Source organism: Rhododendron vialii, chromosome 5a (genome assembly GCF_030253575.1).
Source record: "Rhododendron vialii isolate Sample 1 chromosome 5a, ASM3025357v1".
Lineage (NCBI taxonomy): Eukaryota > Viridiplantae > Streptophyta > Magnoliopsida > Ericales > Ericaceae > Rhododendron > Rhododendron vialii.
This window is the reverse complement of record NC_080561.1, coordinates 16,351,962-16,365,595: the sequence shown is the minus strand read 5'-3', so window position 1 is coordinate 16,365,595 and position 13,634 is coordinate 16,351,962. Positions and strand designations below refer to the sequence as shown.

The window sequence follows — 13,634 nt, the reverse complement described above, 5'->3', positions numbered from 1 at the left end:
CCGAAGGACCAAAGAGTAGGGGCCACATTACACACACGTGGCGTCCACCTAGAAATCTATTCTATTGGAATATTACTACCTAGTATACTATATCCAACATCATGTGCAAAGGTCAACTTTACAACGCCCACGCAAGATACCAAAACATTCACCTTGTAATTCGGGCCAACTCGGGGCCCTCTCTTCTCCACCTCTCTCTCTCTCTCTCTCTCTCTCTCTCTCTCTCTCTCTCTCTCCACTTTCCACTTGAAACAACAGAGCCAGGCAAGCACAAACCGATGGAAAAAGGAGCAGAACACCTCTCTCTCTCTCTCTCCATTATATGGGAGTATATATAGTCGCGGCTGTGCTTTGTCTTTTGGGTCTAAAATAAAGGGGTTTTCCAGAATTCCAGAGGTTCTGAAATTTAAGTGCACAATTACTTCTTTTGCGTATTCCATACGGCGCCGTTTCACCGCCACCTTTTCTGTTTCCTTCTTTCCCCTGCCTTTCCCTTATTCTTTCCTTTGCTTTACGCACGTTCCACCTCTTTGTTCTGATTCATTCCCAAAAGGCCAATTTTTTCCCCATCCTTTTTCATTCGGGACTTCTGTGGATGTTTGAATTGACTGGAGAGGCTCATACAAAATGAAGACTTTCAATTGTGTAAGTAGAAATTCCATACAAATGTGCACGTATACTTTTTGTATGCATATACCCAATTTGGGTGTGTGTGTGTGGTGTGTGTTTTTTAATTGCGTTAAATTGATAAGTGTTTTATGTGGTTTATTTCAAAATGCACAAATAGGTAGTCCATTCTATTTTTATTTGGTTTAATTTTTTTTAATTAATTTGATTAGTCTTTGTCTTGGATTATTTGTAAATTTTTGTGTTTTGGGGTTTTTTTCTGTTTTCTGGAAATGGGTTTAGTTTGATTGGTCAAATGGGTACGTAGATTGGTACTGGTATGTGATGGATGTGTTATTGGTTATCCGGTTGTTTTTGACGGTATATCTCGTATATATACGTGTCTATATTATGGGTTTGTTTATGTTTATATGGACATGTATGTATATGTGGACTTGAGTTTAGTTTATCTTCATGGGCTGTTTGGATGCTGAGAAAAGCGAAAGGGGAAAAAAAAAACAGGGTAATTGGGTTTAATTTGATTGTTCAAATGGTTATGTAGATTGGGATTGCTATGTGGTGGAGATATTTTGTTTATCCAGTTGTTTTGATGGTATATCTCTTACAGGCATAGGACATGTCTATTTGTGGGTCGAAGAATAGAGCCTTTTTTTTTTAATTATTTATATATAAAAGTAAATTGGAAATTGATAATTTGGTGCCTGAAAAAATGAAAAATATTGCACCGTAATGAGCGATATTAATTTTCCGTGTGCTGGAATTTTCTTAGTTCTGTTTGGAACTTATGGAAAGGAAAGGAAAAGAAAAGAAAATTGAAAAATTTTCCCTTCTATTGTTTGGTTGGAAGAGAAAGAGAGAAGAAAATAAAAATTTAAGTTCAATGAATAGTAAATTTTTCCTCATATTTTCCTCTCATTTTCCTCCCTTCTTCTTTTCTTTTTCTTTCTTTTCTTTTCTATAGGTTTTTTTGGTATAGTAGACATATTGCCTCCTATCTTTCTCAGACAAAATTTGTTCACCCTGTCTTGCTTCTTATTGGGGGGGGGGGGGGAATCTGATAATTAAGTTGAGGACGTATTTGTTGATACAGTTTCAGGAGAGAGCCGGAGGTTTGAGCCTCACGTTGATTAGTATCACTTTAAATTTGGGCTTGTTTGGATGAAGTCATGGACGCTTGTGTTTGTTTTTCTGGTAGTAGCATTAAGGAAATGCTGAAGAGTAACAAGAAGTTAAGATGATGAACAGATAATACTTTGTGAAAATCTACTACAATTTATGGACTATCATGTGAATTTTACATTGTGGGACGTGGCATTTTATGGGTGAGGAAATTTTTGAACTCCAGAGGTTAAACATACTTTAACAACTTTATGTAACCAAAATCTGGTTCCCTTTCGTACTGATTTTAATTGGTGAATTTTACCATGTTAGGGTCAAGAGTAGGATATTTTCTCTCCCTTAATCTTCTCATCAACGGAAGAGTGACGTCTGTCCAATGGGTCTCACCTAATAAATGTTGCCGCTAACAGGCCTAATTTAGCATCGATAATTGTTTGGGAGTAGAAAATTTGTGCTTCTGTGCTTCCTTTTTTTTTTTTTGAGTTCCTGTTTCCATCTTAGAAAATGACATGCTTCCACACAAGTATAATTGGGAAGAGCGCTTATTTGTTCACCCAAGACAAAAAAAACCTAGGAATTATCATTTTCCGTACAAGTAAATTTTGTTATTTGAGACTTGTGGGTATTCTTTTTCGTTTTGTCTTATATTTTTCCTGTTTTGGTCATTGGTCCCTTTCCAGGTTTCTCTACTGTCGGATCCAAAGATTAAATCTGGCCTCTGGAGTGTCTTTGTTACTGCTTTGCTGATTTGTGGTGCTTACTTTGTTGGTAGTGCAGTCCTTACAAAAGATTTCACAGAGGTACATATAGTTGCATCAATTCCTTTTTCTTTTTCTTTTTTGTCATTAAAGAAGAGATTCTGCCGTATATGTGATCTTACTTATGTGTTGCTTCTACATTCGCTTGAAGATGCTTTTGCTTGATGAATTAAGTTTATCATGGCTTGTTTTCAAATGTAGCATTTGGAGTGTCTTCCTCTCTCAGTTTGTGATGCACTTTGTGGTGTCAATTTGTCTATTTTGGCCTTTTGGACAAATCGCGTCACTTCTTTCAACTAATCCCATTGACTAGGCAAAGATTTGGAAAGACTGGACAATAATTTTAGTAATTAGTAATTGTTTTTTTTTTGAACGGCAAAAAAAATTCCATTAATCTTTGATATTGATACCAAGACGAATAGGAACAATGAGAACGGCATCAAAATCCTAGCAAAGCTAAGAAAAACCTTGTGCCCAATCCAAGACCCAAACCCAACCAATTGAAGAAACCCAAAGGGCCAAAACCCACACCTAAAAGGCCAAAGCCCAAACACCAATTGGGTCAAGCCCATCCTAAAGAAACCTAACCAAAACACCTGCCGCCCCAAACACACCATTGCCGCCCCAACGCCGTCTGGTCCTAATCGCCGTTAAGCATGCCGGATAGATCTAGGAACCCGCCGGGAGAAGCACCACCACCAGCCGCCGGAAAACACACAACACCGTTAGGCAATCCCGCAAACATCCAAGAATGAAGACAGGTGGAGCTCCGAGCTCCGAGCACCACCGCACAACACACCGCTCGACACAAACCCTTCCATCTAAATTCCGCTGTTGCCACACTTGCTCCGACCTCCTCCGCACCTCCTGCGAAAAGCCCGCAACAGAGTGAGGAAAACAAAGACATAACGACGGATCCAGACAGGAACGAGAAGAACGAGGTCAATCTACCCAAAAAACGATGGTGAAACGGGGAGGAGGGCCAAGGTTGGCGGAGGAACAACAGAAGGAAGAGGAGGAGGCCAAGGGAGCATGGATAGGAAGAGGTTGCGGAAAAAGGATAGGGAAGGGAGAGAGAGAAGAGAGGAGGACCAAGCAAAGAACCTTTCGGAGCCTGTATTCCGAACTTGAACTCTTTCTCAGGCTTCATTTACCATTGTGGTGGAGAGAAGAATTAGCTCTCTTCTCAAACAACTTGAAAGCGCAAAGTTCAAGTATGTTTCTTCTGGCTGAAGTAGGAGAGAACACCTACTGCTTTGACACTAAAGGTTTCTAGTTAGGAGAACTGTTGGCTAAAGGTTTCATAGTGTGATAACTGCTGGCTTGGGTCCTTGATTAACTGTGTAGCATGCGATGATTACTATTAAGTTATCGGAATTGACTGGTCATTTGCCCTTAAATAACTAGCCTCCGAATGCTTTGATCTTTTACACAAATCTGTTGTTTTGCTTAATGATTGCTCCTTCTCCTTTATAAGCGGTAACAGCGCAATGATATCTGTGTAGGGCTTCCTATGGGGTTTGGTGTATTTACAAACTTGCCTCTGGATGTTTTTCATCTCTTTATTTTAAACTATTTGTACCTTTTTTCCCCCTTCAACTCCTGAAATGGACAAGACTGCTGAATTATACATTCATCTTATCTTAGTAAATTTTCCAAAATTGTTTTTTTAGGGGAAAATGGATGAAACGGATTCATGTAACCAACCCCAAGTGATTGGGACGTAAGGCTCGGTTTGGTTTGGTTTGGTTTGGTTTTTTTAGGGGAAACCTGTATTTTAAGTAAATATGTCAGAAGACTCCAGTTGACAAGTAATATGCAAGGCTTAAGTCTTACTGTTTCTTGGGCAGATATCACTAGGATGGGAAATGAATTACACAAGGAACAATACACAATCTGATAAATGCAAGGTTAGTCATTTTCTGAAAGGGTCCTTGTTATCGGCCACGTAAGGCCTTCGGTGTTATCGATTTCTATCTGCTTCCAAATTTCTTTTCTTTTCCTTTTAGAAACAATGCAGGCATGTTGGCAGTGAGGCATTGCCAGAAGGGATTGTTGTCCAAACTTCTAACTTGGAAATGCTTCCTTTATGGGGTCCTGTAGAAAAAAATGTAAGTAAACCACGATTGGGCCTTGGAATGAAAGCCTAATGGTTATTAAGAAAACAGTTTCAGTAGTTCTACATTATGTACTGATGGTTACGGTTGCTTGAAGATGTTACTTGTGAGAAGATTTATTTTACAATTTTAGTGAATTATGTTTTTTCCTGTACTAACCATTTGCAAAGCAAGAATTGTAAATAAAGCCTCCTAATGCTTTAGGGCTTGCCTCGTATGATGAAGGTTCTAGGTATCTGCCACAAATTCAAGAAACAGTTGTATATAGTAAAAACATACACAGACAAGAAACTTTGTTCATCGGATAATTACATGATTGCATTATCTTCTTTTCATTTTCTTTATACTTGTTTCCCCATATTCTGAATCAGAACAATTCAAAGCCTTCAGCAAATTTATTGGCCATTGCAGTTGGAATAAAGCAAAAGGAAATAGTGAACCGAATTGTTGAAAAGGTGACAGTCATATCCATTCAAGGACTTTCTACCGAGCAAACCTTTGCCGGACACATTTTGTACTAATACAAACTTTCCTAATTATTTCAGTTTCTCGTAAATGGTTTTGTTGTGATGCTTTTTCACTACGATGGTGTTGTGGATGAGTGGTGTGATTTAGGGTGGAGTAGTCGTGTCATCCATGTCTCTGCCCTGGATCAAACAAAATGGTAAATGTCAGATGAGTTTTCAAGTCATTTATCTGCCATTGGAGTTTCATTTCCGATATGTACGTGGAAAATATGAATATGAAAAGAGCTTTTGATGGCATAGGTGGTTTGCCAAGCGTTTCTTACATCCGGACATAGCAGCTGAATATGATTACATATTTCTTTGGGACGAGGACCTTGGAGTTGAAAATTTTGACCCTGAACGGTTAGTATGATTCAGTTTAGTTTGCTAGCTTAAATTTGAAATTGTTAGTGATTATTTGTTAGATTCCTTTGAAATGTGACGGCTTAGGTGATGTATCAGAAACTCACTTGAAAATATTTATAGGGATATGGTTGTTCTTGTATCTAATGAACTAGTATTATCACCTGTGAATTCGCGGGATGATGTGGAAACATGGGCAAATACGTAATCAAGTCAATTGATGTTGAATGTGTCACATGTGTGGGTCTCGAATAATGGTGTTTAACATTAAAATTTAGCCCTTCAAATTCATTGATCAAAAAAAAAAACATCTGGTTGATATTTGTTAACTTCCTAAGAAATATTTCAGAGTGCTTTTTAATTAAAAAGGACATTCGGTTAATGCTGCCTGCCTTAGTCTATCTTATGGAAGATCCATTTGACCTTTTTGAATTTATGGATATTATAATCCATAACTCAGTTCATAGTTCAAACAGTTTGGACATAGGTTTTTTGAAGACGAAAGCTCTTGAGAATCACTCATGTTAAGTATACCAAAACCTTGCAGGTATCTTTCTATTGTCAAAGATGAAGGACTTGAAATATCACAGCCAGCACTTGATCCGGGTAAATCGGAGGTCCATCATCAACTTACTGCACGGAGGAGGAATTCCAAAGTGCATAGGTCAGTCTAATGCTCTTGAAAGCATCGTTTATACATGAGAGGGCTTTGGATTATGATAGCAATTGAATATTTATCCCTTCCATGGTTACTGGATACCATATTACTGGCATTAGATGCACTATTAGATAAATTTGTATAGTACTAACAAACTTCGAAACTTCAATTGATGATGGCTTTTGTTTTCTATGTTGTGAACAGAAGGTTCTACAAGTTTAAGGGCAGTGGAAGGTGTGACAACAACAGCACATCTCCTCCATGCATAGGGTAGAGTATCACAAACCTTTAACTCCTTGCATCTCCACCATGCATAGGGTAGAGTATCACAAACCTTTAACTCCTTGCATCTTTTGACTTTTAAATTCATAGCGTAGTTGGTTCTTTGGATGCTGAAAACCTTCTCAGCTCTGCTGAACAAAACCCTTCTATTGCCTTCAGAAAAAGAGAAGGTAAGTACTTATGCAATGAACTAAATCTGTATGCAGTTGGGTGGAAATGATGGCACCCGTGTTCTCAAGAGCAGCTTGGCGATGTGCATGGTATATGGTCCAGGTAGGCTATCTTTCTTAATTGGGGGCCTAACCATGATTATAGTTTGTGAATTGGTACTTGTCTTACTTTAGCCTATTTGGTGAATTTGGGATTTCCTTTTCTCTTATGTCTGTAAACCTTTTTTTTTTGTGTTTGCATCATGGATTGTGGAGGGACTTGCCCATGGAAAAGAAAATCGCGGGGAGACCGTAGAAATAATTTTTTTGCTATTCATTATCCTTTGATTTCTCTGTCTGAATCCAACAATCCGTGCTAACATGGCATTTTGATGACTTTTGGGCTGTAACAGAATGACTTGATCCATGCATGGGGCTTAGATAAGCAACTTGGTTACTGTGCACAGGCAATTTTCTAACCTATTTCTTGTTTCTAGTGCTGTTGTTTGAGGATGCTTAGTAACATTTGGATCATTTTTTTACAGGGTGATCGGACAAAAACCGTTGGTGTAGTTGACTCTGAGTATATAGTGCATCTTGGTGTTCCTACACTTGGTGTTTCAGATGGCAACAAGGTTTGTAGTTCTTTTGATTCACTAGTAAAAAAAAAAGAGACCTTTTGCTATCCGCCATAAGGAAATATGATTTGGCATTCACCAGTAAATGGTCCCGTTTCAGGATAGATTTTCTTGTTGGAAATGGAATTATCAATGAAGATGTTTTTTTTAATATGGTTAACCTTCTAAAGGAGACCATTATATAGTTAGCCGGTTAGTCTCTGTTGTGAGGTTTCCCTTACCTTGAGCACCCACCGCTCCTCATGCTTATGGAATGCCCCTTGATGTTTGACAAATAGATGTATAGTTTTCACCACGTAACAGACCAAAATGCTCTTACACCCCTACCAGAAGTGTGGCAAGTAAAACAATTTTAAATAGGATATGGACAATCATTTCAATGACCACATCGTTCTCTGTTTAAAATTTCAAAACAGAACTGTGGACACCCCCATGGCAGAGGCATTACCACACAGTTTGATATGGCTGGATATCGGCGAGACTACTTGTTTGATGTAGACATCTGTTGCAGCATGCCTTTGTTTGCTCGGAAGTGCCTGTTGCGGCGCACTTGTTTCGTTTTAGAGTCGCCACTTGGTTGTAGGAAGCAAGAAACCAAAAGAGTCATTCTAAGGTTGGGATTCATGGGTACGGTGAGGGGAAGGTGTTGGGCACCCCTCTCCGCCCAACCAAAAGGTTGGCCTCTACTTGTTCAACATAAAACAGTTTGATGTACTTTAAATGATTTTACAAGAACATGTTAATTAAGCCATTAACAGATATGGGTGAGATAGGGGTGAGAGCAGGAACAGGCAAAGGGAAAGGGAAAACATGATAGAAAATAGCAAAAAGAGTCTCTGGTTGTCAGAGACTCTTGCGATCGTCAACTGACGATCGCTGTGGAAAATAAGTAACGATCGCCACAGTCACTGGCGATCGTCACACTAAACTGGTAATCGTCACTTAATGTAGAACGACTACCATATGCATATACAACATACTGACGAACGCCACAAAGTTTGTATCTCAACTTTCGGATTGAGAGAGCTTTTGTTGGATTTGTATGTAGTTGGGAGAGGGTTTGTGCAGAGTTTCGGGGTATTTTGATGGTTTAAAACCGTATTCAAGAGTATCAAATTCGGATGTAGAGCCCCTCTATATATTTATAGGGGAGAAGTGATAAAGCTCGGAGATTATCATTTGGCATTAATTATTCCGAATTGGACAGTAACTTAGAGCTCAAATTCTATCAAAAAGAGTTGTTTTGAAAAGGATTAAAACTCGTACAACCGTTAGCTGGGTTCTGGAATATTCTGCAAAAAACGAAGATCAGCGATCGCCAGAGAGAACGGCGATAAATGGAAATGGTGAAGTAGGTTGTAGTTCTAGACCAAAGGAAAGTGGCAACAGATCGCCAAGACTGGCGATCGACTATCATTGCAGTGTTCGACAGAAGTAAGTGGCGATCACCACTCTGAAAATGGCTTTCAAGGATAAGGGGGGGAGTAGAATGATGGTCCAACAACTTAGGTTTACAACCACTCAACAAAACTTCAAACTCTTAGCCATATATTGCCATGATAACCTGTTCATCATCGGGAAATGCCCAAGGAGGGGCTTAAATCTATATAATAAGGGAGAACGGTTTTTGAATTTTATGTCCTACATAAATCCTAATCATTAATTTGCCTCATAAATCCTACGGCTCTCCCTCTCCCTCCGTCTCTCTCTCTCTCTCTCTCTCAAACAATTGTAATTGCACAATTGCCACTAATCAGATCTTACGTTCAAAATTGAGATATCTCTCTCTCCCCCCTCTTCTTCTACGTTTCCTTTCTAGCTCTCCGCTCCCAAAGCCGACACCCCTCAGTTCTGTGATTTTCTTTGAGAATGAATACTCTCTAGATCAGTTTTGGTCACAAATCCAATGGTAGATCAATGACTCCTCCTCTCTCTCTCTACACACACTCCCAATCGCAGCCGATTTGAAACTAGGTTGGCTCCATTTTTTTTTTCTCAATTTAAATGGCTATTGCGATTGCAAAGCTCCTACCATTGTCTAATCTATCACGGGATTGTTTAACTTTGGGTCAAGGTTTGATTTTGCAATTTTGTTTTGATTTCAGATTTATTTACATTGTAGTCCTTTGTGATCCCCCTGCCCCCCCCCAAAAAAAAAATAAATAAATAAGAAGAAGAAGACCAACCTTCCACATTCTCTGTGCTATTTTTAAATTTTGAACGTTACAAAGAGAGAAACCGATCAAAATGTTTTCAAGTTTCTAAATTAGGGTGTCTACAAGAACCTGCATTGTTAATGTGAGAGTTTGATACATTCTAATTACAAGAATAGGTTGGCACACGTAAGTTGAAAAATAAAAGAATTTCAATGTCGAAAATAATGCGAAAAGCTCCACTTGCAATTTCGCTCTAGGCCTCCAAAAGTGTTGGGCATTGATGGGATTGAGGTAAAGTGTGATTACCTAGAATGTGGATCGTTTGGTACGAGAAACAGGAACGGAATCGTGGTATGGCACATGCTCTAAATTGTGAGTAATTTTGTTCACACTTGCCTTGAGGCAGTGAGGGTAACTTTACCCACATTCAAGGCGGTATGTTGCGGGTTTCGATTTAGTAATCAAAACCTCTTATTTTGTAAGAATAAATTTGTTTGGAGACCACGCAAAAATCAGCTCAAGCAAATATCGGTAAGTACTTGATTGAAAATTTAAAACCTGAACTCTTGGGTAAGTATTCCATTGAGTGTACTCTTCTAAAAAAATCTATGCATGCAAAATAAGTGTTTTTGACTGTCAAATGTGGGTAAAGTTACCCTTGCCCAAGGTGGGGGTGAATAAAATTGCTCCCCTAGATTGCGGTACCATAGGTATAGCGATTATGTGTTGGAGTATTACTATATTCTTCTTCCAAATGGTAATGATGCAACACAACATCATATTCATTTCAAACACATTTGTTGGAGTATTTTCTCTAATTTTTTTACATTTTGTCTCGCCAAAAACTCTTCTAGATTCTTAGTGAACTAAATAGGAAAAACTTTTGATCACTTTTGATTTGTTAAACACATCGTATCGGAACGGTTATCGTACCATGTTTCAAAACGTGCATTTCAATACTTTAATCGCTATGCTAATTCCGTTTTCTGGCAACATAGTTGAACTACCAAATTCTTTCTTGGAAAAGCTTAAACCTTTGTCTTTTTCTTTTCCTTAGTTTGTATTCTTCCAAGACTGAAACTGAGAACTTGTCATCTTTTATCCGCAGGAACCTTCTGGCGTTCACAGAGCTAATAATAGAACAGAAGTAAGTTCCTTAGAATCATTGTACTGAATTGTATCTGTTGTTTGGAGTAGTACGTGGGTTCCTAGCTTTTCTTAATCTGCATCCCACATCTTACTATAAATTGTTTATAAATTTCGATGCATAAATATGGTTACCACATCAACTTTTGTGGGTGGCTCCGCTGTTTTTGCATTTCCTAACTATTGCCACGCTCGATAACCATTTAGCAAAGAGGGATTAGAGTTTTGACTATCAAAAGTGAGTTGGGATATTCAATGATGAAGTCAATCCTTCCTTGTTCTAATCTTAGTGGCATTTTTCATTGCTATCTGTTTTAAGAAGGGTTGAAATTTGTGTTGTCTATTTCTGACGCTTGTCTCAGTCGAAAGAAAGCTGCATTTTGTTGTTTTTGAATTTTGTTTGTGTTTTAGTTTTTTGAGATCATTTTCTAAATCAAACCCCTGTAATATTCTAGTTAACAGCTTATAGAAGTAAGATGGAATGGTTGTTTAGGTTTTTACAATGACCTTATTTATTATAAAATCGATGACTTCGCTCCATCGTTTATCATTCCTAAACATTTGCAAGTTCCATTTTTTTTCCCCTCAATGTTGTAAATCGTTGGTCGGTACTTTGATGCATCTTGCCTGTCTTTTGCAACCGTTTAGTGACGGATGATACGTGTGCAGGTGAGGAGACAATCCTTCATTGAAATGCAGATTTTCAAGAAAAGGTGGAATGATGCAGTTGATAACGACAAATGTTGGGTCGATCCGTATCAAAAATCAGTTGAGCAGAAAAGCCATTAGTGTATATATTTAGTGCTTCAATGAAGATCAATCACAACAATACAAACTTCAAACAAATCACAATACATGCATTTTCTTGAAAGAAAGAAAGATCCCAGGACAGATCCGAAGAGCCCCAGATGCCAAATTAATGAGTAATCTTTTGTTCATTTGCTCTTTTAATTTACAGGGAGGGTTGTTGTCCCTACAAAGTAGAATAGGCAATTGTTGTTTGTGAGTTGATTGTATTGTTTTATGTGGAAACAACTGCGACAAATGTAAATAGGAGTACTTTTTGGCTTTAATTATCAATCGCTTCCATTGTTGCTTTGTTTTGTTGGTGATTTCATTTGTTTTGGAACATCGATCTGCTAGCATGGTTGTGTCAGTTGCTCATGTTTTAGTTCAATCACTATCTATACTGAACTTTTAGCAATTCAATGCTATTCAACTATATTTTGATTTCTTTTGAGGAAATAGAAACTACAAATGTTCATATAAATCAACTCATACGTTCAAAAGACTCCAAACCAAAATACAAAATTAGAAGTCTGCAAAAAAAAAAACTTGTTCGGGTTAAAACCCTCGATTCGCTTATGGAGATGGTTGGAGAAACCGTCGTCTGCATTTCGCAAATACATAAACAAGTTGGGTGTGATAATAATCTGGTAGCTTGCAACTTTATGTACGTGCGAAATGATTATGGTGTCAAGTTTGAGATTAAATAATAGTTAATAGAATATTGCAACGTGGCGCAATGTAATTGATTTGGAGAAAATAAATATTTACACTGCCAATATATATAATTTATTCTCATCAAGTTTTTGTTTTTTTCCCAATGATCGATTGGATGTCCGGGATAGTTTGCATACACCTCGAGTAATTCCGAGCCTCTGAAATTAATGCTTGTGACCTAATTGCGTGCTATAGTGGAGAGGGCGCCCCAAGCGTAGGGGTAGGTCGGTTGTAGTATGATACCCAGTAAGATTGAAGTCAAATCCTAAACTATCATTTTTCTCTCATAATCTTTCAAATCTCTCTCTTTATCTTTTCTAATTTATACCAATTTTCTCTCCCATCTTTCAAACCTTTCTCTCACCCATTCTTTTTAATTTTCTTTCTCCTGATCTTTTCTCTCAAATTTCATTCCCCTAAAAATTCCAAACAAAATTTAAAACTCTCTATTCAAAATCATAAAACTATCAACATTCATTTATTACGTCATATGCATTACTAATTTTCGAATATGATCAATTTTGAAATAATCCATGGTTTTCTTAGAATATTCATTCAAAATTACCATAAAACATATCTTCGAAACATGGTGAATATTGAAATCGATCATATTTTTCATAGTTATTTTTTACAAAATTACCATATTTTTTAATAGTTATTTTTTACAAAATTACCATATCTTCGGAACATGGTTGATACATCAAATCAATCATATTTTTTAATAGATTATTTCTATAAATTTTCAAGAAAATTGAGGCTTAATAATCACAACCCTAATCTACCATAAAAATCATAATTTGTTTCATGAATCATTTATGCATTATTATCCAAAAAAAAAAAAAAAACCCACAAAAAAGACATCATGAGAGACCACATCGTGGCCCATTCCATCCGAATTAACGTCAAAAACGAAACACGCCCTAAAGTACGCACAAAACAACAAATTACGAAACAAAGATAGCCCGCAAGTCTTAAATCTCATATATATGGTCTACAATTCCTGCACATGCTCCACATATGAAAAATATTGATTGATGGACAAGGATATTGAAATACTTCAGGCTGCACCAAAAATCTCAGGAAGACCAAATTTATATCACAAGCACGAGATCTGATTTGATGATGGGTTTTCCGATGCCGCTCGGCAACAATGGGGATGACAGCAATGGTGGGACGGACTACGACAATGAGGTTGATCGGCGACGGTAGGACGGACTCATTAGGCGGCGGCGGGTCTTGATCCAGAGAGAGGGGAAGAGTAGGTATATGGGTATTGAATTTAGGGGAGAGGTAACTAATTAGGCTTTATAAAATGAAAACATAATGATTCAAATCTTTAAGGATGGATACCTAAATAAGTCTTTTAAATAGGATGCCTATTTAATTTCTTCAAATAGTTTGGAATTTTTTTTTGATATATATTTTACAGAAGATAATTTTAAAAGTACTTTTTGAGAACAATTCCAATATCACCCAAATATTTTTTCACAACAATATTTTTTTTTGGTAATCCTACCCAATTCCATCTCTCCCAGGATTATTTAGGACTTTATATAGGGATAAAATTAATACCGGGATTGATAATCCTAACAGTCATTTTGAAAATCATCTG

General features: G+C 37.5%; 1 protein-coding gene across 1 annotated transcript; it reads left to right on the top strand.

Annotated features, from left to right (window-relative positions):
- Positions 1 to 209: 209 nt before the first annotated feature.
- Positions 210 to 11,592, top strand: LOC131326830 (uncharacterized). Its single transcript, XM_058359715.1, has 14 exons — positions 210 to 645; positions 2,427 to 2,546; positions 4,355 to 4,414; positions 4,514 to 4,615; positions 4,993 to 5,076; positions 5,167 to 5,285; positions 5,389 to 5,490; positions 6,038 to 6,154; positions 6,353 to 6,418; positions 6,637 to 6,703; positions 6,993 to 7,046; positions 7,125 to 7,214; positions 10,482 to 10,520; positions 11,189 to 11,592. The coding sequence occupies exons 1-14, from the start codon at positions 628 to 630 to the stop codon at positions 11,306 to 11,308; spliced, it is 1,158 nt and encodes a 385-aa protein (XP_058215698.1). The 5' UTR covers positions 210 to 627; the 3' UTR covers positions 11,309 to 11,592.
- Positions 11,593 to 13,634: the final 2,042 nt, after the last annotated feature.

Excerpts from the sequence above, each read along its gene's own strand:
- LOC131326830 (XM_058359715.1), top strand. Across the intron at positions 6,419-6,636 it reads ACATCTCCTCCATGCATAGG|TTGGGTGGAAATGATGGCAC; the intron begins GTAGAGTATCAC and ends ATCTGTATGCAG. Across the intron at positions 7,215-10,481 it reads GTGTTTCAGATGGCAACAAG|GAACCTTCTGGCGTTCACAG; the intron begins GTTTGTAGTTCT and ends TTTTATCCGCAG.